A 27,753-nucleotide genomic window follows, 5' to 3' on the forward strand; every position below is an offset into this window, starting at 1 on the left:
ACCAACATGCCTGGCTAATTTTGTATTTTTAGTAGAGATGGGGTTTCACCATGTTGGCCGGGCTGACCTGGAACTCCTGACCTCAAATGATCTGCCCGCCTCAGCCTCCCAAAGTGCTGGGATTACAGGTGTGAGCCACCACGCCCAGCCATTTTTAAGGGCATAGTTGCAACCCTTGCTTATGGGAAGAGAAGCACTTTCAGCCTCTGACCCCATGTTTCTGTCTTGGTGTGTGGCATCCAGCTTGCTGTCTGCATGTCTCTGAGCCATGGAGCCCACTGTAGCTGATGTACACCTCGTGCCCAGGACAACCAAGGAAGTCCCCGCTCCAGATGCCGCGTGCTGTCGAGCGGCTACCATTGGCGTGGTGGCCGCCAGCCTTGTCGTCCTCACCCTGGGAGTCCTTTTGGGTAAGTGGCTATGGGATTGGCTGGGTTCACAAAACAAGGGACGTGTGCAAAGTCACCGGGAAGTGACTTGATGGTGTCTCCTTGGCCATCTTAGAATCAAAGGGCAGTGTCGGCTGGGCACGGTAGCTCACACTTGTAATCACAGCACTTTAGGAGGCCAAGGCGGGCGGATCACGAGGTCAGGAGATCGAGACCACGGTGAAACCCCATCTCTACTAAAAAATACAAAAAAATTAGCCGGGCACGATGGCGGGTGCCTGTAGTCCCAGCTACTCGGGAGGCTGAGGCAGGAGAATGGCGTGAACCCGGGAGGCGGAGATTGCAGTGAGCCGAGATCACGACACTGCACTCCAGCCTGGACGACAGAGCCAGATTCCGTCTCAAAAAAAAAAAAAAGAATCAAAGGGCAGTGTCTAGGCGTGGAAATGAAGGCTGCCCTAGGTCAGGCAGGGGGGCGGGGAGTGGAGCAGATGAGTTCCTGCGTGTGTCAGTTTTCCTGACTAAAGAAGCTCCCGAAGGAAGTTTTCACAGCTGGGGTGACAGAGAAACAGAGACAGGGAAATGACCTTGTTTTAAATTTTGGCAAATCAGCAAAATACCCAAAAGTTTTTTTTTTTGTTTTTTTTTTTTTTTGAGACGGAGTCTGGCTCTGTCGCCCAGGCTGGAGTGCAGTGGCGTGATCCCGGCTCACTGCAAGCTCCCCCTCCTGGGTTCACACCATTCTCCTGCCTCAGCCTCCCTGAGTAGCTGTGTGCACCACGCCTGCCACCACCCCCGGCTGATTTTTTGTATTTTTAGTAGAGACGGGGTTTCATCGTGTTAGCCAGGATGGTCTCGATCTCCTGACCTCGTGATCCGCCTGCCTTGGCCTCCCAAAGTGCTGGGATTACAGGCTTGAGCCACCGCCCCCGGCCCCAAAAGTATTTTTATAAAACCGAGCAATTAGATTGGGCGTGGTGGCTCCCGCCTGTAATCCCAGCACTTTGGGAGGCTGAGGCGGGAGGACCATCGGAGCCCAGGAGTTTGAGAACAGCCTGGGCAACATGATAAAGCCCTGCCTCTGCAGAAAATACAAAAAATTACCCAGGCGTGGTGGCGCCTGTAGTCCCAGCTACTCAGGAGGCTAAGGCAGGAGAATCGCTTGAACCTGGGAGGCAGAGGTTGCAGTGAGCTGAGATCACACCACTGCACTCCAGCCTGGGTGACAGAGTGAGACTCTATCTCAAAAAATAAAAAAATAATAATAAATAAAAAATAAGCCCGGGTGCAGTGGCTCACACCTGTAATCTCAACATTTTGGGAGGCTGAAGTGAGCGGATCATGAGGTCAGGAGTTCGAGACCACACTGACCAACATGGTGAAACCCCGTCTCTACTGAAAATACAAAAAAGAAAGAAAAAAAGAAAATAGCTGAGCATGGTGGTGCACGCCTGCTATCCCAGCTACTTGGGAGGCTGAGGCAGGAGAATTGCTTGAGCCCAGGAGGAGAGAGAGGTTGCGGTGAGCCGAGATCATGCCCTGATAGTCCAGCCTGGGCGACAGAGTGATTCCATCTCAAAAAAAAAAAAAAGTTAATTTTAACATTTAAATGATAATAAACAGCAATTTGGGGAGAAATGCTCTTGTGTGGCAAAATAGTAAGTTCGCGATCCTATGAGAATCCTAATTTTTTTTTTTTTTAAAATATTTGTGGAACTTCTGGAAACTCCCAGAGCCAGACATGTTTGACTGAGGCCCTCTAGTGGCTGTAGGTACCAAGTGCAATACAATTTGGGTTCCTCCTGTATTTGTGTGTGCATGAGTGTGTGCGTGGTGCACACGTGTTCATTTGCATGCGTTTGTGTGTGCATGTGTGTCTGCGTGTGTATCTATGTGTGCATGCATGTGTGTGTGTGTCTGTCACACTAGTGAGAGGCGGGGGCGGGCAGAGTTTCTCATCTGCATTGTAACAAATACATTTTGGGAACAACAGATAAATGTAATTCCCATCAGGACCCCCCTGAAAGGAAGTCCTTTTTTTTTTTTTTTTTTTGAGATGGAGTCTCACTGTGTCCCAGGCGCGACAGAGTGCAATGGCACGATCTCGGCTCATCACAACCTCCACCACCCAGGTTCAAGCGATTCTCCTGCCTCAGCCTCCCGGGTAGCTGAGATTACAGGTGTGTGCCACTACACCCAGCTAATTTTTGTATTTTTAGTAGAGATGGGGTTTTGCCATGTTGGCCAGGATGGTCTCGAACTCCTGACCTCAAGTGCTCCACCTGCCTTGGCCTCCGAAAGTCCTGGGATTACAGACATGAGCCACCACGCCCCACCAGGAAGTCTTTCAAGAAGCACTTAAGGCCAGGTGTGGGGGCTCCCGCCTGTAATTCCAGCACTCTGGGAGGCTGAGGCAGGAGGATCGCTTGAGCCCAGGAGTTCGAGACCAACCTAGGCAACATAGCGAGACCCCATCTCTACAAAAATTAAATAATAAAAACAAGAAACATTTAAAACTAAAATTTTAAAATGTTTTAAGTAAAAATGAGTGGTTGTGCATGCCTGTAGTCTCTGCTACTCGGGAGACTGAGGTGGGAGGATTGCTTGAGCCCAGGAGTTTGAGCCTGCAGTGAGCTATGATCACACCACTGCACTCCAGCTTGGGAGACAGAGCGACACCCTGATAAAAAATAAAAAAGAAAAAGAAAAAAGGACATGATGCCTGGCGTAGTGGCTCACACCTGTAATCCCAGCACTCTGGGAAGCTGAGATGGGAGGATTGCTTGAGCCCAGGAGTTCCAGTTCGGCCTGGTAACATGGCGAAACCCTGTCTCTACAAAAAATGCAAAAAATTAGCCAGGGCCAGGCAAAGCCAGCTGGGCTCCTGAGTGGAGTGGGAACTTGGAGAACTTTTATGTCTAGGAGGATTGTCTATGCACCAATCAGCACTCTGTGTCTAGCTCAGGTTTAGTGAATGCACCAATCAGCACTCTGTGTCTAGCTAATCTAGTGGGGACTAGGAGAACTTTTATGTCTAGCTAGAGGATTGTAAATGCACCAATAAGCACTCTGTGTCTAGCTCAAGGTTTATAAACACATTAACCAGTGCTCTGTGTCTAGCTAATCTAGTGGAGACTTGGAGAAATTTTAAGTCTAGCTAAAGGTTTGTAAATGCACCAATGAGCACCCTGTGTCTAGCTCAAGGTTTGTAAATGCACCAATCGCACCAATCAGTGTTCTGTGTCTAGCTAATCTAGTGGGGACTTGGAGAACTTTTGTGTCTAGCTAAAGATTTGTAAATGCACCAATCAGCACCCTGTGTCTAGCTCAGGGATTGTGAACGCACCAATCAGCACCCTGTCAAAACAGACCAATCAGCTCTCTGTAAAATGGACCAATCAGCACTCTGTAAAATGGGCCAATCAACAGGATGTGGGTGGGGCAAGATAAGGGAATAAAAGCTGGCTGCTGGAGTCAGCAGCGGCAACCGGGTTGGGGACGCTTTCACACTGTAGAAGTTTTGTTCTTTAATTCTTTGCAAGAAATGTTGCTGCTGCTCACTCGTTGGGTGTGCGGTGATTTTATGAGCTGTAACACTCACTGCGAAGGTCTGCAGTTTCACTCTTGAGGCCAGCAAAACCACAAACCCACCGGGAGGAATGAACAACTCCAGACACACTGCCTTAAGAGCTGCAGCACTCACTGGGAAGGTGTGCAGCGTCACTCCTGAAGCAAGCAAGACCATGAACCCACCAGAAGGAAGAAATTCCGGACACATCTGAACATCAGAAAGAACAAACTCCGGACACACCATCTTTAAGAAATGTAACACTCACCGCGAGGGTCCGCAGCTTCATTCTTGAAGTCAGTGAGACCAAGAACCCACGAATTTCAGACACAATAACATGGCGAAACCCTGTCTCTAGAAACAATGCAAAAAATTAGCCAGGGCCGGGCATGGTGGCTCACCCCGGTAGTCCCAGCACTTTGGGAGGCCGAGGCAGGCGGATCATGAGGTCAGAAGTTTGAGACCAGCCTGGGCCAACATGGTGAAACCCTGTCTTTACTAAAAATACAAAAATTAGCTGTGCAGACTGGTGCGTGCCTATAATCCCAGCTACTCGGGAGGCTGAGGCTGGAGAATTGCTTGAACCCGGGAAGTGGAAGTTGCAGTGAGCTGAGATCGTGCCACTGCACTCCAACCTGGGCAACAGAGGGAGACCATGTCTCCAAAAAAGAGAAAAGCCACGTGCGGTGGCTCCTGCCTGTAATCCCAGCACTCTGGGAGGCCGGGTCGGGCGGATCATGAGGTCAGGAGATTGAAACCATCCTGGCCAACATGGTGAAACCGCGCCTCTACTAAAATACAAAAAACATTAGTTGGGTGTGGTGGCACGTGCCTGTAGTCCTAGCTCCTCGGGAAGCTAAGGCAAGGGAATCGCTTGAACCCAGGAGGCAGAGATTGCAGTGAGCCCAGATTGTGCCACTGCATCCCAGCCTGGCAACAGAGTGTGAGACTCTGTCAAGAAAAGAGAAAGAGAGAGAAAGCCAGGCAGCCAGGCATGATGGTGGGCGCCTGTGGTCCCAGCTACTTGGGAGGCTGAGGCAGGAGGATCACCTGAGCCCAGGAGGTCGAGGCTGCAGTGAGCCGTGATTGCGCCACTGCACTGAAGCCCGAACAATAGAGACTCTGTCTCAAAAAAATAAAACATTCTTAAAAATTGAGAATTCAGCCCTTCCCAAACAGCTCACCATTTTAGTTGGAGATGTCAGGAGAGGCTGAGTGGAGAGCGGGAGACGTTCTGAACTATTTCTGCAACTTCCTGAGTCTGCAGTTGTTTAGAGTAGAAACAGTGAGGTTGGAACACAGAGGCGGGGCAATTCAGTCTGCCCACCAGCGTGCGCGTGTTTCTTTATTTTTAGTTTCTTAAACGAGAAAACATACCGTTTTTAGAATTGGTTCAGAATACTCTATCTACTGAATATATGGCTGCGTAAATACCCATCTAGCATATCTATCCATTTAGGATAAACGGAATTGGGACCCAGCTTTCACGGTTTACGCGGTTGCTATTTGCATCGTTTAAATGTAATTACGGCCATTTTTTTGCGCTGGCGTGCACTTCTGGTAGTTTTAACGTATTTTTGACCAAAACTCGTGCTCTCGTGGTTTCTGTGGTTGCCCTCGTAGTTTTTATTTAGATTTTTTTCTGCTGCTGCTTGAATCAGCATAGGAATTTTTTATGATTATTATTTTTGCTGTACTTTGGACACAACATAGCCAACAGCTAAAAACCAGTGCTTTCTGCCGCGTGCGCTGGCTCACGCCTGTTATCCCAGCACTTTGGGAGGCCGAGGCGGCAGATCACCTGAGGTCAGGAGTTCCTGACCAGTCTGGCCAACGTGGCGAAACCCCATCTCTACTAAAAATACAAAAATTAAGGCTGAGTGCAGTGGCTCACGCCTGTAATCTCAGCACTTTGGGAGGCCAAGGCAGGTGGATCACCTGAGGTCAGGAGTTCCAGACCAGCCTGGCCAACATGGTGAAACCCAGTCTCTACTAAAAATACAAAAAAACTAGCCAGGTGTGGTGGTCCACGCCTGTAATCCCAGCTACTCAGGAGGCTGAGGCAGGAGGCTGAGGCAGGAGGATCGCTTGAACCCGGGAAATGGAGGTTGCAGCGAGCGGAGAAAACACCACTGCACTCCAGCCTGGGTGACAGAGTGAGACCCTATCTCAAAACAAACAAGGCTGGGCACAGTGGCTCATGCCTGTTAATCCCAGCGCTTTGGGAAGCCAAGGCTGGCGGATCATCTGAGGTCGGGAGTTTGAGACCATCCTGACCAACATGGAGAAACCCCGTCTCTACTAGCTGGGCATGGTGGTGCATGCCTGTAATCTCAGCTACTCTGGAGGCTGAGGCGGCAGGAGAATCGCTTGAACTCGGGAGGCGGAGGTTACGGTGAGGCGAGATCATGCCATTGCACTCCAGCATGGGCAACAAGAGCAAAACTCTGTCTCAAATAGGCTGGGCGTGGTGGCTCACGCCTGTAATCCCAGCACTTTGGGAGGCCGAGGAGGGCGGATCACGAGGTCAGGAGATAGAGACCATCCTGGCTAACACAGTGAAACCCCGTCTCTACTAAAAATACAAAAAAATTAGCTGGGCGTGGTGGCGGGCACCTGTAGTCCCAGCTACCTGGGAGGCTGAGGCAGGAGAATGGCGTGAACCCGGGGGGCGGAGCCTGCAGTGAGCCGAGATCGCGCCACTGCACTCCAGCCTGGGTGACAGAGCGAGACTCTGTCTCAAACAAACAAACACAAACCAACCAGTGGTTTTTGAAGATGACCTCATGGGACTGTGGCTGGAGAGTCCTGATAGCCTCTGGTTGTGCTCATGCCCCTGCAGTAGGAGGCGGGGACTGTCATTTCACCGTGTCCTGATGCCATCCCAGAGGTTACTCCCTGAAGTCAGCTCAGATCCTGGGCCAGGCTCTGCATGGGAGACAGGCATGAGCAGGACCTCTTTCTGCCTTCGAGGAAAACGTGGGGGCGTCTCGGGCTCACTTGGCGCTCATCCACCTTGTGCTGTACCTGGGGACCTCCGGGTGGGTGGCTGTGGTAGAATTCAGCTCCAAACCAGGATGCTTTTGGGAATTGAGGGAGAGCCCTGTGAGTAGCTATTCAGGGCAGCCTGCGTGTCAGGAGTGACCACTGCGTGTCAGGAGTCCCCACTGCATGTCAGGAGTGACCACCAGGGCGTGTGGGTGCAGACAGGGCGGGGCCCGGGTGGCAGCCCAGAGGAGCCCTGAGCCCCCAAAGGTGGGCTCTCTCACGGGCCCTGGTCTCGTCCCCAGCCTTCCTCTCTACACAGGGCATCCACGTGGACCACACGGCCGAGCTGCGGGGAATCCGGTGGGCCAGCAGTTTGCAGCGGGAGACCTCGGACTATCACCGCATGCTGACGCCCACCCTGGAGGCACTGGTGAGGGTGGTCTGTGTTTGGGGGCCAGGGAGGAAGAGCGGGTGGCCGGGGGCTTTGACCTGGAGCTGCTTTCCACGTGGGAGGGAGGCAGGTTACAGACAACGAGGCTGAGGTGGAGGCTGTGAGACCGGGAGGCCAGGCCATGGGGCAGGCAGGACGAGGCCAGGTGGCCAAGGCAGATACCTGCAAGGCAGAGCTGTATTCACTGGGGACACACTCACATGGGACTTTAGGCCACATTTAGAGGTTTGTTTTTTTGTTTTTGAGACGTAGTCTCACTCTGTCACCCAGGCTGGAGTGCAGTGGAATGATCTTGGCTCACTGCACCCTCCGCTGCTCAGGTTCAAGTGATTCTCCTGCCTCAGCCTCCCAAGTAGCTGGGATTACAGGTGCACACCACCAGGTCCAGCTGATTTTTGCATTTTTAGTAGAGACGGGTTTCGGCATGTAGGACAGGATGGTCTTGAACTCCTGACCTCAAATGATCTTCCCTCCACGGCCTCCCAAAGTGCTGGGATTACAGGCGTGAGTCACCGTACCCGACCTGCCACATTTAGAGTTTTACATTTTATTCTAAAGGAGAATCAGAGCCCTCATGCACAGCTTGGGGAATGTGTTTTATTTTATTTTTTTGAGACAGAGTCTTGCTCTGTTGCCCAGATTGGAGTGCAGTGGCAGGATCGTGGCTCACTGCAACCTCTGCCTCCCAGGTTCAAGTGATTCTCCTGTCTCAGCCTCCTGAGTAGCCAGGGTTACAGGCACCCACTACCAAACCTAGCTTATTTTTGTGTTTTTAGTAGAGATGGAATTTCACCATGTTGGCCAGGCTGGTCTTGAACTCTTGACCTCAAGTGATCCACCCGCCTCGGCCTCCCAAAGTGCTGGGATGACAGGCGTGAGCCACCGCACACGGCCTGGGGAATGTAAAATGAGGCATTCCCAGAAAGCAGGAAAAGATAATACAGTGGTGTAGGCTGGGCGCAGTGGCTCACGCCTGTCATCCCAGCACTTTGGGAGGCCGAGGAGGGTGGATCACTTGAGGTCAGGAATTTGAGACTAGCCTGGCCAACATGGAGAAACCCCATCTCTACTAAAAATACAAAATTAGCCAAGCGTGGTGGTGCATGCCAGTAATTCCAGCTGCTCGGGAAGCTGAGGCAGGAGAATCGCTTGAACCTGGGAGGCGGAGGTTGTGGTGAACTGAGATTGCACCACTGCACTCCAGCCTGAGCAACAAGAGCGAAACTCCATCTCAAAAACAAACCGAAAAACAGTAGTGCAGCTGCATGGAAAACAGGCTGGCAGCTCCTCACATGGTTACACATAGTGACCATGTGACCTGCCGTTCCAATACTGAGGGTCTACCCAAGACGAGTCAACAGGTATATCCAGGCGGGGTGCGGTGGCTCACGCCTGTAACCCCAGCCCTTTGGGAAGCCGAGGCGGGGGCAGATCACCTGAAGTCAGGAGTTCCAGATCAGCCTGGCCAACATGGCGAAACCCCGTCTCTACTAAAAATACAAAAATTAGCCAGGCATGGTGGCACACGCCTGTAATCCCAGCTACTTGGGAGGCTGAGGCAGGAGAATCACTCGAACCTGGGAGGCGGAGATTGCCGTGAGCCGATATTGTACCACTGCACTCCAACCTGGGTGACAGAGTGAGACTCTGTCTCAAAAAACCCAAACCAAACAAAAAAATGTATGTCCACACGAAAACCCGTACGTGGATGTTCACAGCAGCATGGCTCATAACAGGTAACGGTGGAAACTCAGATATCATGAACGGATGAACAGGGAAACACAGCGTGGCTATGCACACGCTGGAACATGACTCAGCCAGGAAAAGGGTCCAGGCTCGGACACAGGACACAGTGAATTATATCTCAATGAAAAAATAATGTTTTCCATTTTATTCGGAGAGAAACAGATGTGTGACCACATCAGCAATCTCGTATTAAATAGAGCACTCCAGGCGGGCATGGTGGGTGGCTCACATATGTAATTCCAGCACTTTGGGAGGCTGAGGAGAGTGGATCACCTGAGGTCAGGAGTTTGAGACCAGCCTGAGCAACATGGTGAAATCCCATCATTACTAAAAACACAAAAATTAGCCGGGCGTGATGGTGTGTGCCTGTAGTCCCAGCTACTTGGGAGGCTGAGGTGGGAGGATTGGCTGAGCCCAGGAGCGGAAGTTGCAGTGAGCCAAGATTGCGCCATTGCACTCCAGCCTGGGTGACAGAGTGAGACTCCATCTCGAAAAATAATAATTTTAAAAAATAGGCTGGGCGTGGTGGCTCACGCCTGTAACGCCTCCTGGGTTCAAGTAATCATCCCACCTCAGCCTCCCGAGTAGCTGCGACTGCAGGCACACACCACCATGCCCGGCTAATTTGGGAGGCTGAGGTGGGCGGATCACGAGGTAAGGAGTTCAAGAGCAGCCTGGCCAATATAGTGAAACCCTGTCCCTACTAAAAAATACAAAAAATTAGCCAGGCATGGTGGTGTGTGCCTGTAATCCCAGCTACTTGGGAGGCTGAGGCAGGAGAATTGCTTGAGCCTGTGAGGCAGAAGTTGCAATGAGCCAAGATCGTGCCACTGTACTCTACCCCAGGTGACAGAGCAAGACTCTGTCTCAAAATAATAATAACAATAAAAAAATTTTAAGATAAAACATAAGTCTGGGCGTGGTGGCTCACAACTGTAATCCCAGCACTGTGGGAAGCCGAGGCAGGTGGATCACGAGGTCAGGAATTCAAGACCAGCCTGGCCAACACAGTGAAACCCCATTTCTACTAAAAATACAAAAAATTAGTTGGGCATGGTGGCGGGCACCTGTAATCCCAGCTACTTGGGAGGCTGAGGCAGCAGAATCACTTGAACCCGGGAGGTGGAGGTTGCAGTGAGCGGAGATTGCGCCACTGCACTCCAGCCTGGGCGACAGAGCCAGACTCTGTCTCAAAATACATTCATACACACATACGTACATACAGATAAAAATTTAAAATAATAAACAAAAGGAAATGCTTTCCCATGGAACCAACCCCTTCTCCAGCTCCCTCCAACACCTGACAGGCCTCTGCAGTGCCAGGGTGCCCATGCTGTGGGTCTCAACATTTGATGTTCTTGTTTCTATTGCAGTTTGTAAGTAGTTTTCAGAAGACAGAGGCAAGCTGCGTGGGTTGCACGGTGCTGAATTACAGGTGAGTTGGAGCTTCCATTGGGTGAAGGAAACTTGGTGGTCATCTGGGAGTTTCTGGAGGATTCCAGAAAAGTTTGGAAGATTCTAGAAGATTTCAGAAGATTCCAGCAGGGAGGAGCCCCTCCCTCTCCAAGGGCCTCTCCTCCATACCTGTAGGGATGGGAACTCCAGTGTCCTCGTACATTTCCAGCTGCACTTTCTGCTGCGACCCCTCCAGACGCTGAGCCTGGGCCTGGAGGAGGAGCTATTGCAGCGAGGGATCCGGGCAAGGCTGCGGGAGCACGGCATCTCCCTGGCTGCCTATGGCACAATTGTGTCGGCCGAGCTCACAGGTGAGTGGGCAGCCGAGACCGAAACCTCATCACGAGGAGGCTGGAGGGGGGCAGGCATTGCAAGATACATTTTGATAACCACTCCTTCCCATAAAAAGAAAACAAACTGGCTGGGTGTGGTGGCTCATGCCTGTAATCCCAGCACGTTGGGAGGCCGAGGTGGGTGGGTCACCTGAGGTCAGGAGTTTGAGACCAGCCTGGCCAACACCCCGTCTGTACTAAAAATACAAAAATCAGTTGGGCGTGGTGGCGGGCACCTGTAATCCTAGCTACACGGGAGGCCGAGGCAGGAGAATCGCTTCAACCTGGAAGGCGGAGGTTGCAATGAGCCGAGATTGTGCCATTGCACTCCAACCTGGGCAAAAAGAGTGAAACTTCGTTTCAAAAGCAAACAAACAAACATAAAAACTGACGTTGCCTTTGCCTTAATGGTGTGGACCAGGGGTCAGCCATCTTGTTCTGTAAAGAGCCAGAGTGTTGTGTTGTGTTGTCTTGTCTTCTCTTTTCTTTTCCTTTTTTTTTTTATTTTTGAGACAGGGTCTCACTCTGTTGCCCAGTCTGGAGTGCAATAGTGAAGTCTTGGCTCACAGCAACTTCTGCCTCCCGGGTTCAAGCAATTTTCCTGCCTCAGTAGCTCCCGACTCACTCCCGAGTAGCTGGGGTTACAGGCACGCACCACCATGCCTGGCTAATTTTTGTATTTTTAGTAGAGATGGGGTTTCACCATGTGTACTGGGCTGGTCTTGGACTCCTGACCTCAGGTGATCCTCCTGCCTTGGCCTCCCAAAGTGCCGGGATTATAGGTGTGAGCCACCGCGCCCAGTTAATATTTTCATCTTTGTGGTCCATTGGGTTTCTGTGACAAGCACTCAGCTCTGCTATTTGTAGCACAAAAGCAGCCACAGACAATACATAAATGAATGGGTGTGGCTGTTTACCAATAAAACTTATTAACAATAACAAGCAGTGGGCTGGATTTGGCCCATGGCCGTAGTTGGCCAACCCCGTACTATAGAATTAAGGATAAATGCTACACTCTAATAAAATCGTATGGCAGGCCGGGTGCAGTGGCTCATGCCTGTAATTCCAGCACTTTGGGAGGCCAAGGTGGGCTGATCACTTCAGATCAGGAGTTCGAGACCAGCCTGGCCAACATGGCGAAACCCTGCCTCTACTAAAAATACAAAAATGAACTGGGTGTGGTGGCACGTGCCTGTAATCCCAGCTGCTCAGGAGGCTGAGGCAGGAGAATTGCTGGAACCCAGGAAGCGGAGGTTGCCGTGAGCCAAGTTTGCACTACTGCACTCCAGCCTGGGTGACAGAGTGAGACTCCATCTCAAAAAAAAAATTAATAAAAATAAAAAAATTATACGGTGCATGATTTTGTATGCACCTGGTTTTAAAAAATAAAAAATAAAATTGTACAGTGCAGCAGGTCATGATTAGAGAGTCAGTTGCAAGTTCAGACCATTGTTAAAGATTTGTTGCAAGGCATGGTGGCTCATGCCTGTAATCCCAGGACTTTGGGAGGCTGAGGTGGGTGGATCACCTGAGGTCAGGAGTTTGAGACGAGCCTGGCCAACATAGTGAAACCCCATCTCTACTAAAAATAAAAAAATTAGCCAGGCATGGTGGCGAGCACCTGTAATCCCAGCTATTCATTCAGGAGGCTGAGGCAGGAGAATCGCTTGAACCTCGTGGAGGTGGAGGTTGCAGTGAGCCGAGATCTTACCACTGCACTCCAGCCTGGGCAACAGAGCGAGACTGTCTTAAAAAAAAAAAAAAAAATGGCCGGGCGCGGTGGCTCATGCCTGTAATCCCAGCACTTTAGGAAGCCGAGGCGGGTGGATCACGAGGTCAGGAGATCGAGACCATCCTGGCTAACACAGTGAAACCCCGTCTCTACTAAAAATACAAAAAATCAGCCAGGTGTGGTGGCGGGCGCCTGTAGTCCCAGCTACTTGGGAGGCTGAGGCAGGAGAATGGCATGAACCCGGGAGGCAGAGCTTGCAGTGAGCCGAGATCACGCCACTGCACTCCAGCCTGGCAGACAGAGCGAGACTCCGTCTCAAAAAAAAAAAAAAAAAAGGTTAGTCACCTTGACCTTGATGTGCAGGACATTTATGGTTCCCTCCTCACCAACCGTCACGTGCTGGTTGAGGTCTTAATAACCTCTGCTCCAGCGTTCACAGAACTTCCGTTGGTGATAGGGAGGTTCCAAGCCCTGTGCAGTTTGGTGGCTGCCCATGCCCTGGGGCTAGTGAGTGCTCTCCGTGGGGCAAGTGAGACTGAGAATCGGTGTTGAAGTGGATTTCATCCTCGCTGATCGAAGGTAGAATTTAAGTGACGTCAGGGTGGACAAGGCAGCTGCTCACTTTACTGCACGACCTGTCTGCAGGAGGACGTTTTCTTTCTTTCTTTTCTGTTGTTTTGAGATGGAGTCTCGCTCTGTCGCCCAGGCTGGAGTGCGGTGGTATGATCTCGGCTCACTGCAACCTCTGTCTCCCGGGTTCAAGCGATTCTCCTGCCTCAGGCTCCCAAGTACCTGGGATTACAGGCGCCCGGCACCACACCCGGCTAATTTTTGTATTTTTAGTAGAGACGGGGTTTCACCATGTTGGCCAGGCTGGTCTGGAACTCCTGACCTCAAGTGATCCACCCGCCTCAGCCTCCCAGAGTGCTGGGATTAGAGGTGTGAGCCAGCGCGCTCAGCCAATAGGACGTGTTCAACGGGTTTTACCGCTTATTCAGTGTGCTTCTATCTTCTCTGTTTTGTTGCAGGGAGACATAAGGGACCCTTGGCAGAGAGAGACTTAAAATCAGGTATGTTTTTCTCTCTGGCCTTTTCTCTGCAGTTACTGACAGAGGTTTCCTAAGACTCCTTTCAAGGAAGTGAAGGAATCCCTGGAACAAAGTTGGGCACAGTGGCTCACATCTGTAATCCCAGCACTTCGGGAGGCTGAGGCAGGAGGATCACTTGAGGCCAGGAGTTTCAGACCAGACTGGACAACATAGCGAGACCCTATCTCTACAAAAATAATTTTAAAAAGGCCAAAAATAATTTTTAAAATTGTTATAAAAAATAATAAAAATTAGCCGGGCATAGTGGCATATTGCCTGTACTCTCAGCTACTTGGGAGGCTGAGGAAGGAGGATCACTTGAACTCAGGAGGCAGAGGCTGCGGTGAACTGAGATCGTGCCACTGCACTCCAGCCTGGGCAACAGAGTGAAACTGTGTCTCAAAAAATAATAAATAAGGCCGGGCACGGTGGCTCATGCCTGTAATCCCAGCACTTTGGGAGGCTGAGGTGGGCGGATCACCTGAGGTCGGAAGTTCGAGACCAGCCTGACCAACATGGAGAAACCCCATCTCACTAAAAATACAAAATTAGCCGGGCATGGTGGCGTGTGCCTGTAATCTCAGCTACTCAGGAGGCTGAGGCATGAGAATCGCTTCAACCAGGGAGGCGGAGGTTGCGGTGAGCCGAGATCATGCCATTGCACTCCAGCCTGGGCAACAAGAGAGAAACTGTCTCAAAATAAATAAATAAAAATTTAAAAATAAATACATAAATACATAAAATAAAAATAAATAAATTAAATAAATAGCCTGGCTTGGTGGTGTGCACCTGTGGTCCCAACTACTCGCAGGAGGATTGCTTGAACCTGGAGTTAGAGGCTGCGGTGAGCTGTGATCGCACCACTGCACTCCAGTTTGGGTAACAGAGCTAGACCCTGTCTCAAAAACAAAAATGAAAACAAGAAAAGGAAAAGGAAAAAAAAGGAGAGAGTTTCCACGTTTCCATACCCTAGGGGTACTAGGTATAGCGTGGTGCCTTACTCCAACCAGGAGATGTAGCATGAGGTCAGAAAGTCGGTTCTTTTCTGTCCTCAGGCCCCTGTCCAGGGAACTCCTTTTCCTGCCAGAACAGCCAGTGTGTGACCAAGGTGAACCCGGAGTGTGACGACCAGAAGGACTGCTCCGATGGGTCCGACGAGGCGCACTGCGGTCAGTCTGCCTGTCCGGCCTGGACTCTGGGCCCCTTCCCTTTTCCAGGGTCAGCTGCTGGCTCTGGTCTATGGTCACTGTGCTTATTTCACTCGGGCACACAGGCCTAGCATTTATGGGGGCTGGGCAGAGAAAAGAAAGGGACACCCACTGTATGGGGAGAAACATGAGCAAACAGCAGAGTAAAGGAAAAGTGCAAGTGTGTGATGGGAAGAAGCCTGGGGAGAGGAGGGAGAAGATATCAGGCTGAAAACAGAGGTTGTGGCCAAAGCCTGGGAAGTCTTGAATACCAGGAACTGGAGCTGTGTCCTGTAGGCAGTGGGGTGTGGCCACAAGGATGTGAGCAACGGAAAGAGACAATTAAAACGCTGGAAGAGATTAGCTGGGTGCGGTGGCTCACACCTGTCATCCCAGCACTTTGGGAGGCCAAGGCAGGAGGATCACTTGAGGCCAGGAGGTTGCGACCAGCCTGGACAATATAGTGAGACCCCATCTCTACTAAAAAAAAATATTGGCCAGGCACGGTGGCTCACACCTGTAATCCCAGCACTTTGGGAGGCCGAGGCAGGTGGATGATGAGGTCAGGAGATCGAGACCATCCTGGCTAACACGGTGAAACTCCCCTCTCTACTAAAAATACAAAAAATTAGCCGGGTGTGGTGGCGGGCGCCTATAGTCCAGCTACTTGGGAGACTGAGGCAGGAGAATGGCATGAACCCGGGAGGCAGAGCTTGCAGTGAGCCGAGATCACGCCACTGCACTCCAGCCTGGCGACAGAGCGAGACTCCAGCTCAAAAAAAAAAAAGAAAAAAAAAATTAGCCAGCATGGTGGTGAGTGCCTGTGGCCCCAGCTACTCAGGAGGCTGAGGTGGAAGGATCGCTTGAGCCCAGGAGATTGAGGCTGCAGTGAGCTATGATTGTGCTACTGCACTGTCCAGCCTGGATAATAGAGTGAGACCTTGTCTCAAATAAAATGCTGGAAGAGTAGCCAATGTTTTTATAGCAATCCTAGCCCATGCAATAAGGTAAAGACAGCAGTTGAAGTATTGGAAAGGAAGAGGAAAAACTTAATTCATTTGAAATCATTGTCTGTCTAAAATAAACCAATATCCAAACAGAAGGAGAGAAGCTGAACGAGTAAAATAAAATGAATCAAGAAATTGACTAAAAAGCTATTTAAAATAAAGGCCGGGTGCAGTGGCTCATGCTTGTAATCCCAGCACTTTGGGAGGCTGAGGCAGGAGAATCCCTTGAACCTGGGAGGTGGAGGTTACAGTGAGCCAAGATCACGCCACTGTACTCCAGCCTGGGCTATAGAGCAAAACTCTGTCTCAAAAAAAAAAAAAAAGCTGTCATTTTGCTTTATACAGTAATAATAAGTTAGAAGATACAAAGGAAAAAATATCTTTCATGATCAGTAGTGACAAAAAATAAAATATCAAGACTAGGCCGGATGCCGTGGCTCAGGCCTGTAATCCCAGCACTTTGGGAGGCCGAGGCAGGTGGATCACTTGACGTCAGGAGTTCGAGACCAGCCTGGCCAACTTGGTGAAACCGCGGCTCTACTAAAAGTACAAAAAATTAGCCAGGTGTGGTTGCGGGCGCCTGTAATCACAGCTACTCAGGAGGCTGAGGTAGGAGAATCCCTTGAACCCGAGAGGCGGAGCTTGCAGTGAGCTGAGATCGCGTCATTGCACTCCAGCCTGGACGACAGAGTGAGACTCCATCTCAAAAAAAAAAAAAAAAAAAAAGAAATATCAAAGACTAAACTTATAAACGTGCCATGCCTGTGATAATAATTATTATATATAATTATAGAATTACAAAATTTTGCTGAAGGACGTAAAAGTAGACTAAATAAGCAGAGAGACATGGTATCTTATACAAACATGTACGTGGGGTCATCGCCCCTTACCCACAGCTAAGATAGAGACCTTTCCCTGCCACTCACTGGTGCGGGTGACCTTGGATGCTTGACCTATGTGCCAGGACGGGGCAGCCAGAGGAGCTGAAGAGGGAGGGATGGGGAGACCCCAGAAGAGTCAGGGAAGCCAAGGAGGGGCCCCCAAGCATCTCTTTGAACCTAGGGACTGTAGACGAGAGACTCAGAAATGCATGTTCTGGGAGTTCAGGGTGAGGTCCTGCCTTCGTGGGGTCCTGGCTGGTGACCTGCTGTCTTGCAGAGTGTGGCTTGCAGCCTGCCTGGAGGATGGCCGGCAGGATCGTGGGCGGCATGGAAGCGTCCCCGGGGGAGTTTCCGTGGCAAGCCAGCCTTCGAGAGAACAAGGAGCACTTCTGTGGGGCCGCCATCATCAATGCCAGGTGGCTGGTGTCTGCCGCTCACTGCTTCAATGAGTAAGCCCCCCATCCCGAAGCACCAAACCCGAACCCTCTGTATTTCTCCTGCCTTCCCTTGTGCACTGGAGACGTCACTTCTGGTTTCCCTAGAGCCCTTGGAAGTAATTTTTTCTTTTCCTTTCTTTCTTGCTTTTGCTGTTGTTGAATCTGAGGGCATTCTTTTTTTTTTTTTTTTTTTTTTGAGACGGAGTCTCGCTCTGTTGCCCAGGCTGGAGTATAGTGGCGCGATCTCGGCTCACTGCAAGCTCTGCCTCCCGGGTTCACGCCATTCTCCTGCCTCAGCCTCCCGAGTAGCTGGGACTACAGGCGCCCGCCACCATGCCTTTTGTGTTTTTAGTAGAGATGGGTTTCACCTTGTTAGCCAGGATGGTCTCGATCTCCTGACCTTGTGATCTGCCTGCCTCAGCCTCCCAAAGTGCTGGGATTACAGGTGCCCACCACCACACCCGGCTAATTTTTTTGTGTGTATTTTTAGTAGACACAGGGTTTCACTATGTTGGCCAGACTGGTCTCGAACTCCTGACCTCGTGATCCACCCACCTCAGCCTCTCAAAGTGTTGGGATTACAGGTGTGAGCCACCGTGCCCGGCACACTTGCTATTCTTTTGAGAGTAGCCATCCCAGTGGGTGTGAAGTAGCATCTCCCTGTGGTTTTGACTTGCATTCCTCAGTGACTAATGACATTTTGTTGATGTTTTGCTCATTGTGGACATTTTTTGCATTTACTTTGATTTTTTAAAATATTGTGTTGTGATATTATCCTTTTTTTTTTGAGACAGAGTCTCAACTCTGTCACCCTGCCGGAGTGCAGTGGTGCAGTTTTGGCTCACTGCAACCTCCACCTCCCGGGATCAAGCGATTGTCCTGCCTCAGCCTCCCGAGTAGCAGGGACTACAGGTGCCCACCACCACAGCTGGCTAATTTTTGTATTTTTAGTAGAGACGTGGTTTTGCCATGTTGGCCAGGCTGGTCTCGAACTCCTGGCCTCAAGAGATCTGCCCGTCTCTGCCTCCCAAAGTGCTGGGATTACAGGCGTGAGCCACTGCACCCGGCTCGATATCATTTATCTCGATGGCTGAGATTTTTGGCAACTCTTTAAATTTTGTGCCCGAGGCTCATGGCTGGCTCCCCTCACCCTAATCCCAACTCTGTCGCATCCTGTCTTTGTTTAAAATGTTGATACTTGGACAGGCTATGGTAAGCTTCTGGCTCATGAGTGTAATCCCAGGCTGAGGCGGGGGGGTCACTTGAGGTCAGGAGTCTGAGACCAGGCTGGCCAACATGGTGAAACCCTGTCTCTACTAAAAACACACAAAAAATTTAGTCAGGCTTAGGGGGTGCAAACCTGTCATCCTAGTTACTCGGGAGGCTGAGGCACGAGAATCACTTGAACTCGGGAGGTGGAGGTTGCAATGAGCTGAGATCATGCCACTGCACTCCAGTCTGGGAGATAGAGCGAGACTCCATCTCAAAAAAACAAAACAACAACAAAAAATGTTGATACTTCATGCATCATGCATTCTCCTGCACCTGTGATTTTTTTTTCTTTTCTTTCTTTCTTTTTCTTTTCTTTTCTTTCTTTCTTTTTTACTTTTTTTTTTTTTTTTTGAGACAGGTTGCCTGTTGCCCAGGCTGGAGTGCAGTGGTGCAGTGATAGCTCACTATAGCTCACGACAGCCTCAACCTTCCAGGCTCAAGCAATTCTCCTACCTCAGCCTCCTGAGTAGCTGGAACCACAGGTGCACACCACCACACCCAGCAAATATATATATATATTTTTCTGAGACAGAGTCTTGCTCTGTCGCCCAGGCTGGAGTGCAGTGGCATGATATCAGCTCACTGCAAGCTCTGCCTCCTGGGTTCTAGCAATTCTCTGCCTCAATCTCCTGAGTAGCTGGGATTACAGGCGCCCACCACCACGCCCGGCTAATTTTTGTATTTTTAGTAGAGACAGGGTTTCACCATCTTGGCCAGGCTAGTCTTGAACTCCTGACTTCATGATCCACCCACCTCAGCCTCCCAAAGTGCGGGATTACAGGCTTGAGCCACCGCGCCCGGCCTGGTTTTTTTTTTGTTGTTGTTGTTGTTGTTGTTGTTTTTAAAGACTGCATTTCGCTACGTTGCCCAGGCTTGTCTTGAACTCCTGGGCTCAAGTGATCCTCCTGCTTCAGCCTCCAAAAGTGTGGGATTACAGGCATGAGCCACTGTGTCTGGCCTGATTTTTATAAATACTATTAATAAATATTAATGTAGGGGAGATACCCCTTACGTTTTGCACCCAAGGCGAGTGTCCCGTCTGCCTCCCCCAACGGCTCTGACCCTCGGTGGCCTCTGAGCTGGGGTTTGCTCCTGCAGGTTCCAAGACCCAACGGAATGGGTGGCCTACGTGGGTGCGACCTACCTCAGCGGCTGGGAGGCCAGCACCGTGCGGGCCCGGGTGGCCCAGATCGTCAAGCACCCCCTGTACAACGCGGACACGGCCGACTTCGACGTGGCGGTGCTGGAGCTGACCAGCCCTCTGCCTTTCGGCCGGCACATCCAGCCCGTGTGCCTCCCGGCTGCCACACACATCTTCCCACCCAGGAAGAAGTGCTTGATCTCAGGCTGGGGCTACCTCAAGGAGGACTTCCGTAAGCATCTTCCTCGGCCTGCAAGTGAGCTCAGGCAGGCGGGAGGGCAAATAACGCAGAAAAGGGCCGGGCGCGGTGGCTCACGCCTGTAATCCCAGCACTTTGGGAGGCCGAGGCGGGTGGATCACGAGGTCAGGCGTTTGAGACCAGCCTGGCCAACATAGTGAAACCCCATCTCTACTAAAAAAAAATACAAAAAAAAAAAAAATTAGCCAGGCATGGTGGTACGTGCCTATAATTCCAGCTACTCAGGAGGCTGAGGCAGGAGAATTGCTTGAACCCAGGAGGTGGAGGTTGCAGTGAGCCAAGATCGCACCACTGGACTCCAGCCTGGGTGACAGTGGGAGACTCTGTCTCAAAAAAATAATAATAAAATAAGAAGAAGAAGAAGAAGAAAAACACAGTGGGTCTGCATTATTCTCTGATTCTGTATTCACAAATTCCACTGCTTGCTAAGATATATTTATAACTCATCATCGATGCTACTGCGATTTTTTTTTTTTGAGATGGAGTTTTGCTCTTGTTGCCCAGGCTGGAGTGCAGTGGTGCGATCTCTGCTCACTGCAGCCTCTGCCTCCGGGTTCAAGCGATTCTCTTGCCTCAGCCTCCGGAGTAGCTGGGACTATAGGCACACACCACCACACCCGGCAACTTTTTTTTGGTATGTTTTAGTAGAGACAAAGTTTCACCACAATGGCCAGGCTGGTCTCGATCTCCTGACCTCGTGATCCTCCCGCCTCGGCTTCCCAAAGTGCTGGGATTACAGGTGTTAGCCACCTCACCCAGCCAAAAAAATTGATCTTAATGTACTGAAATGCACATCTAAATAGCCGCGTGTGGCCAGTGGCTACTGTATTGGGTGGTGTAGTTCCAGGGGCTGGTCAATCAGCCAGAAGATGACTGACAGAGGGGAAGGAATCCAATGGAGAAAAATAAGGTGGGGGTGGGGGCTGCAGGTTTAAATCGGGAGGTCAGGAGATGCCTCCTGGGGAGAGGAGATGACGGAGGAAGTCAGGCATATTTTGCAGGGACAAGCATTTCAGGCAGCGGGAACAGCATGTGCAAAGGCCCTGGGATGGGAGGACAGTAAGGCAGCCCCTGGGGCTGGAGTTGATGTGACCTGATTTAATATTTAGCAAGGGTGGTGCTGGCTGCCAGGTTGGGAATGGATTTCAGTGGGGTGGGACCAGAGTAAGAGAAGGTAGTGAGGAAGAGCTGTAATGACCCGGGCAAGGATGGGCGTGAGACGGGCTGATTCTGGGTATATTTGGGGGCTGACTTGAGGCCGACTTGGAATTTGAGGACTGTGGACCTGGAAGGAGGGGTCTGAGATCCCTGAGATGGGGAATGCTGAGGGGTGGAGCTTGTGGAGAGGAGATGAGGACCTCCGGCTGGGGGTGTTAAGTCTGATGCCTCTTCCTTGTCCAGGCAGAGTGTGTTACCAGGTGGGGTGTTTACCTTTTGCAGTTTCAGAGCCAGGTGTTGTAGGCGGCCATGCTTGGAGCTGGGGAAACTGAGGGAGGCTCGGAGAGGAGATGTTCTTCAGCCTCCCAGCTCAAAGTGGCTGCCAGGGCTCTGGCACTCTCACCCTGCTTTTCTCTCCCCATTGGGCCAGTGGTCAAGCCAGAGGTGCTTCAGAAAGCCACTGTGGAGCTGCTGGACCAGGCACTGTGTGCCAGCCTGTACGGCCACTCACTCACTGACAGGATGGTGTGTGCTGGCTACCTGGACGGGAAGGTGGACTCCTGCCAGGTGAGCCCCCGACGCCCCAGACCCCAGAAAAACACAGAAATAGACACGAGCATGTTCAAATGATGAACAATTCAGATATCTGGATGCCCGTTGTGAGCCCCCAACGCCCCAGACCCCAGAAAAACACAGAAATAGACACGAGCATGTTCAAATGCTGAGCAATTCACAGATATCTGGATGCCTGCTGTGAGCCCCCAATGCCCCAGACCCCAGAAAAACACAGAAATAGACACGAGCATGTTCAAATGCTGAGCGATTCAGATATCTGGATGCCCATTCTTGAGGAATTTTAAAGCAGTTGGGATTGAGAGGCAGGTGCTGCTTAGAGAATCTTCCAGAAGCTCTAACCTGACTTCATTCCCTCCTCGGCCCTCCATGGCTCCCTGCTCCCTTCCAGTGGGCCCCAGGTGCGTGCCACAGAGCCTGGGGTCCCTGTGTAAATCCCCCCAGCTACGATGGGGTCCCTGTGTAAATCCTCCCAGCTGCCCTCTAAACCGGGACTTGTGTGGGGACACAGACACTGTTTCCAGCACTGGGCCTGATACAACGTGGCACCCAAGAAACACCTCTTGTACGAATGATGCCAGCACATACCTTGGGCATCAGATTCTCTCCATCTGTACGGGAAAGGTTGGTCTATGGGAACCCTGTGGACTTTTGCCCCTGGGTGGTCGGCTGGACCACGAGCAAGCTGCAGGCTCAACTCAAGAAGGTTCCAGGGCTGGGCGCGGTGGCTCACGCCTGTAATCCCAGCACTATGCGAGGCTGAGGCGGGTGGATCGCTTGAGGTCAGGAGTTTGAGACCAGCCTGAGCAACATGGCAAAACCTCGTCTCTACTAAAAATACAAAAATTAGCCGGACATGGTGGCAGGTGCCTGTAATCCCAGCTCCTCGGGAGGCTGAGGCAGGAGAATCATCTGAACCTGGGAGCTGGAGGGTGCAGTGAGCTGAAATGGCACCATTGCACTCCAGCCTGGGCGACAGAGCGAGACTCCGTCTCAAAAAAAAAGAAAGAAAATCAGGGGTCCCCCAAAGCTGCCTCTGCTGTATAACTGGAACCTTCTTTTTCTTTTTTTTTTTTGAGATGGAGTCTCGCTCTCTCACCCAGGCTGTAGTGCAGTGGCGCGACCTCAGCTCACTGCAACCTCCGCCTCCCAGGTTCAAGCAAGTCTCCTGCCTCAGCCTCCAGAGTAGCTGTGATTACAGGCGTGCGCCACCACACCTAGCTAATTTTTGTATTTTTAATTAAGACAGTGTCTTGCTCTGTCACCCAGGCTGGAGTGCAGTGGCACCATCTTGGCTCACTGCAACCTCCGCCTCCCGGTTTCAAGTGATTCTCATGCCTCAGCCTCCCGAGTAGCTGGGATAACAGGTGCGCACCACCACGCCTGGCTAATTTTTATATTTTTAGTAAAGACAGGGTTTCGCCATCTTGGCCAGGCTGGTCTCGAAATCCTGGCTTCAGGTGATCTGTCCACCTTGTCCTCCCAAAGTGCTAGGATTACAGGCGTGAGCCACCGCACCCGGCCGACAATTATAATTTTTGTTTTCAAGGTGTCTCGTTCGTTCTTCTTTCAGCCATCTGGTCTTGTTTGCAGTGTCCTGTTCTTGTTTTGTGGACACCATTTCTTTCTTTTTCTCTGAGGATCGTAATTTAATCCCAGTTATGGTTCTTCTATATTCTACATTTGTGGGTAACTGTATTTCAGGCCAACATAAGTTACTCTGTTGTAACTGAGTGTCTTTATTTCATCGAGATTGGAATCCCTCAACTGATGCTTAAGAATGAAAGGCTGGGTGCAGTGGCTCACGCCTGTAATGCCAGTACTTTGGGAGGCTGAGGCAGCCAGGTCACTTGAGGCCAGGAGTTTGAGACCAGTCAGGGCAACATAGCAAAACTCTGTCTCTACAAAAACCAAAACAAAAATTAGCTGGGTTTGGTAGCGCATGCCTGTAGTCCCAGCTACTTCAGAGGCTGAGGTGAGAGGATTATTTGAGCCCGGGAGGTGGAGGTTGCAGTGAGCCAAGATCACACCACTGCACTCTAGCCTGAGTGACAGAGTGAGACCCCGTCTCAAATGAAATTGAAAATTTTAAAATGTTGCTCAATTCTTGATGTGATCTTATATTTGCTATTCACTTTCTCTCGGTGGGGGACATTAACAGCTTGTGTTCTTGGATTCTATGTCCCCTTTCAAGGGACCAAAGACCTCCTGGTCTCACTGATCCTTTGTGGTTGCCCATATCCCTGTTCTACCCCGACCAACCCAGGTCGTCTTGAGAAAGCTTTTTCTTCTGTCTTGAACTTTTGCACATGGGCTGGGCTGCCACTTCCTCTGTCAGCCTCTCGTGAGTCTTCATAGTTTCTGGTCCACAACCAGGATCTCCCCTGCCTAATTTTTTTAGCATGGCTGTGGAGTCCTGTCTTTTTTTGTGCATACCTTTGCTCGTTTCTAAGGCCTGGTGGGTGAGGAAAAGATAGGGAGAGACTGCTACATGTGTTTAGATTGCCATATTGAAACCAGAATCTGGAGAAAATGCTAGGAACTAATAAGAGAGGGCTCGTGTTTAAGAATGTAAGAGTCGGCCAGGCACGGTGGCTCACGCCTGTAATCCCAGCACTTTGGGAGGCCGAGGTGGGCAGATCACTTGAGGTCAGGAGTTCAAGACCAGCCTGGCCAACATGGTGAAACCCCGTCTCTACTAAAAATACAAGAAAATTAGCCGGGCGTGGTGATGCGTGCCTATAATCACAGCTACTTGGGAGGCTGAGGCAGGAGAATCGTTTGAACCTGGGAGGCGGAGGTTGCAGTGAGCCGAGATCGTGCCATTACACTCCAGCCTGGGCAACAGAGTGAAACTGTCTCAAAAACAAAAACAAAAACAAACAAAAAAACGATACACAGAATGTAAGAGGGTGAACTGGATATGGCGAGGTAAAAAATGGTGAGGCCGGATGAGTGAGAGCAGATGAAGCACTTTGGGAGCAATCCTGCAGCTACCAGTGAGATATCTGGAGGCACCCGCATGGCAGCCACACTGTCAGCCTAAGCAAGTGGTGACATTATCAAAGATCTACTGAGTTAAGAAGAGGAGGGGATGTTATTCATTTGGGTCACGTTTTGGCCTGCCAGAGGTAGGACTGAAAGACATCTTAGAGATCCTATAGTCCAACTGTCTTGAGTTTGTTTTTTTTTTTTCCTCCACAGAAGAAGAAACAGGTTCTGAGATGTGAATGATCAGCCCACAAGTGCTCTGTGAGCTTGTGTGGAGAGAGGTCCTGGGTGTCCCAGCTCAGAGCTCCTCCTTGGGCCTCGTAGCACTGGTGTTTGGACTGGCTGCTGCCGACCCATCCTGAGGGTGTGTGTTGGTTTCCTAGGGTGACTCAGGAGGACCCCTGGTCTGCGAGGAGCCCTCTGGCCGGTTCTTTCTGGCTGGCATCGTGAGCTGGGGAATCGGGTGTGCGGAAGCCCGGCGTCCGGGGGTCTATGCCCGAGTCACCAGGCTACGTGACTGGATCCTGGAGGCCACCACCAAAGCCAGCATGCCTCTGGTCCCCACGGTGGCGCCTGCCCCCGCCGTCCCCAGCACAGCCTGGCCCACCAGTCCTGAGAGCCCTGTGGTCAGCGCTCCCAACAAATCCACGCAGGCCCCCAGCACTGTGCCTCTTGACTGGGTCACCGTTCCTAAGCTACAAGGTATTTTCGGGGCAGAAAGGTAGAAGATGATGTACGCTCCTATCTTGGTTTAGGGAGAACTGATATCTTCATAGTATCTTTGTAATTTTGGATCTTCCTGTTCAAGGAAAGGTCACATGTGTATCCGTTTATTCCCATCTTATGTTGCGTGTACCCTCATGGTACTTTCTGTCCACAGGTCTTGCCCATGTCTTGTTAATTATGTTGATCTATCAATGGGATACTTTTTTTTTTTTTTTTTTTGAGACACAGTCTTGCTCTGTCGCCCAGGCTGGAGTGCAGTGGCGTGATCTTGGCTCACTGCAACCTCTGCCTCCCGGGTTCAAGTGATTCTCCTGCCTCAGCCTCCCAAATAGCTGGGATTACAGGCGCCCGTCACCACACCCGGCTAATTTTTGTATTTTTAGTAGAGATGGGGTTTCCCCATGTTGGTCAGGCTGGCCTCGAACTCCTGACTTCATGATCCGCCTGCCTCGGCCTCCCAAAATGCTGGGATGACAGGTGTGAGCCACCATGCCTGGCCTGGAATACTTTCTATTGTATTTTCAAATAGTTTGTACCCAGAAAACTTGTAGGATTAGCCGGGTGCGGTGGCTCATGCCTGTCATCGCACATTTTGAGAGGCAGAGGCGGGCAGATCGCTTGAGGTCAGGAGTTCAAGACCAGCCTGGCCAACATGGCAAAACCCCATCTCTACTAAAAATTAGCTGGGCATGGTGGAGGGCACCTGTAATCCCAGCTGCTTGGGAGGCTGAGGCAGGAGAATCGCTTGAACCCAGGAAGCAGAAGTTGCAGTGAGCCGACATGGTGACATGGTGCCACTGCACTCCAGCCCGGGCAATAAGAGCACAACTCAGTCTCAAAAAAAAAAAAAAAGAAAGAAAAAAAGAAAACTTGTAGGACTGTATCTCTGTTTCCAAAAACTGTTAGTTGCATTCCTATTTTTTTTTTTTTTTTTTTTTTTCCTGAGACGGAGTTTCACTCTTGTCGCCCAGGCTGGAGTGCAGTGGCGTGATCTTGGCTCACTGCAACCTCCACCTCCCGGTTCAAGTGATTCTCCTGCCTCAGCCTCCTGAATAGCTGGGATTACAGGCGCCCATCACCATGCTCGGCTAATTTTTGTATTTTTAGTAGAGTTGGGGTTTCGCCATGTTGGCTAGGCTGGTCTCGAACTCCCGACCTCAGGTGATCTGCCCGCCTTGGCCTCCCAAAGTGCTGGGATTACAGGCGTGAGCCACTGCGCCCAGCCGTGCTTCATTTCAGTTCACCTACACCCCACACTCTGTTCCGAAACCCCCTAACAATCGTACCCTTCCTTTTCTCAGCCGCCCCATGGGTCTCCTGGAGTGCAGCCCCGTCTTTGCAAGGAGCCCATAAACCTGGCTTTGTGGGCTGCGGGTCTGTGGTGGGGTCTGTTGCCGGGGGTCCTGGGGCTGACTGGGCCGCTGTGTGTTGCTTTCTTAACTTCTGCCCCCGAGCTAGGCCACAAACTTGCTGCAAGACCTTGGGCAAACTACGGACACCTCGAAGCCTCCACGGCTTCATGTGTGGCACGGGAGGGATTGCGGCACCTTCAGGGCCTGGCTGCAACCGGTGTCCTGGGACCACCCCACCGGATGCTCCCACCCGAGCAGGCCAAGATCCCCAGACCTGGTCTTGTGTCCCCCTTCCAGAATGTGGGGCCAGGCCTGCAATGGAGAAGCCCACCCGGGTCGTGGGCGGGTTCGGAGCTGCCTCAGGGGAGGTGCCCTGGCAGGTCAGCCTGAAGGAAGGGTCCCGGCACTTCTGCGGAGCAACAGTGGTGGGGGACCGCTGGCTGCTGTCTGCCGCCCACTGCTTCAACCAGTAAGGCCTGCCTCCTCCAGGAAGGCTGCCCAGCTTCCCCTCCTCACCAGCCCCTCCCTGTCAGAACCATCCTGCTGGGGCTGCTGCATGGACCCCCTGGGGAGCAGCCCTTCCTCTCCCGAGGGCAGCTGAGAGACAGGAGGGAGCCGGTGCCAAGGCTTCTAAGGACAAACAGGGCCTAACCAGGGGAGGGGAGGAGGGTTCCTTGCCCATTGCTTGCTACCCAGGCAGCGTTTATCTTGGAGATTCCCAGGCATGGTTGCCCGCATCTGTGATCCCAGCTACTCAGGTGAGGCAGGAGAATTGCTTGAGCCCAGGAGGTCGAGGCTGCAGTGAGCCTGATGGTGCCACTGCACTCCATCTGGGGCAACAGAGCGAGACCCTGTCTCAACAAAAAAGAGACTCATAAAGCTGTAGGGGGTTGGGGGGGCACTGGCACAGGTGTAGAAAATGAAGCATGAAGGTCCCCTGACTTGCCCAAGGTCCCCCAGCTTGGGATCCTTTTCAGGAGGAGCCCAGCAGCGCCTCTTCCCCTGGTCCTCGTCCCTGGA

The 27,753-nt window shown here is 51.4% G+C and overlaps 1 protein-coding gene across 1 annotated transcript in view; it reads left to right on the forward strand.

Annotated features, from left to right (window-relative positions):
• Nucleotides 1-268: 268 nt before the first annotated feature.
• Nucleotides 269-27,753, forward strand: part of TMPRSS9 (transmembrane serine protease 9) — a 36,533-nt gene continuing 9,048 nt past the window's right edge. The window contains exons 1-11 of the mRNA XM_054539287.2: nucleotides 269-410; nucleotides 7,248-7,375; nucleotides 10,516-10,577; nucleotides 10,733-10,908; nucleotides 13,690-13,731; nucleotides 14,805-14,918; nucleotides 17,102-17,273; nucleotides 19,632-19,906; nucleotides 21,522-21,658; nucleotides 25,039-25,357; nucleotides 27,031-27,202. Coding sequence (XP_054395262.2) covers nucleotides 269-410; nucleotides 7,248-7,375; nucleotides 10,516-10,577; nucleotides 10,733-10,908; nucleotides 13,690-13,731; nucleotides 14,805-14,918; nucleotides 17,102-17,273; nucleotides 19,632-19,906; nucleotides 21,522-21,658; nucleotides 25,039-25,357; nucleotides 27,031-27,202 — 1,739 coding nt within the window. The remainder of the gene's footprint in view (nucleotides 411-7,247; nucleotides 7,376-10,515; nucleotides 10,578-10,732; nucleotides 10,909-13,689; nucleotides 13,732-14,804; nucleotides 14,919-17,101; nucleotides 17,274-19,631; nucleotides 19,907-21,521; nucleotides 21,659-25,038; nucleotides 25,358-27,030; nucleotides 27,203-27,753) is intronic.

This window comes from Pongo abelii, chromosome 20 (genome assembly GCF_028885655.2).
Source record: "Pongo abelii isolate AG06213 chromosome 20, NHGRI_mPonAbe1-v2.0_pri, whole genome shotgun sequence".
Taxonomy (NCBI): domain Eukaryota; kingdom Metazoa; phylum Chordata; class Mammalia; order Primates; family Hominidae; genus Pongo; species Pongo abelii.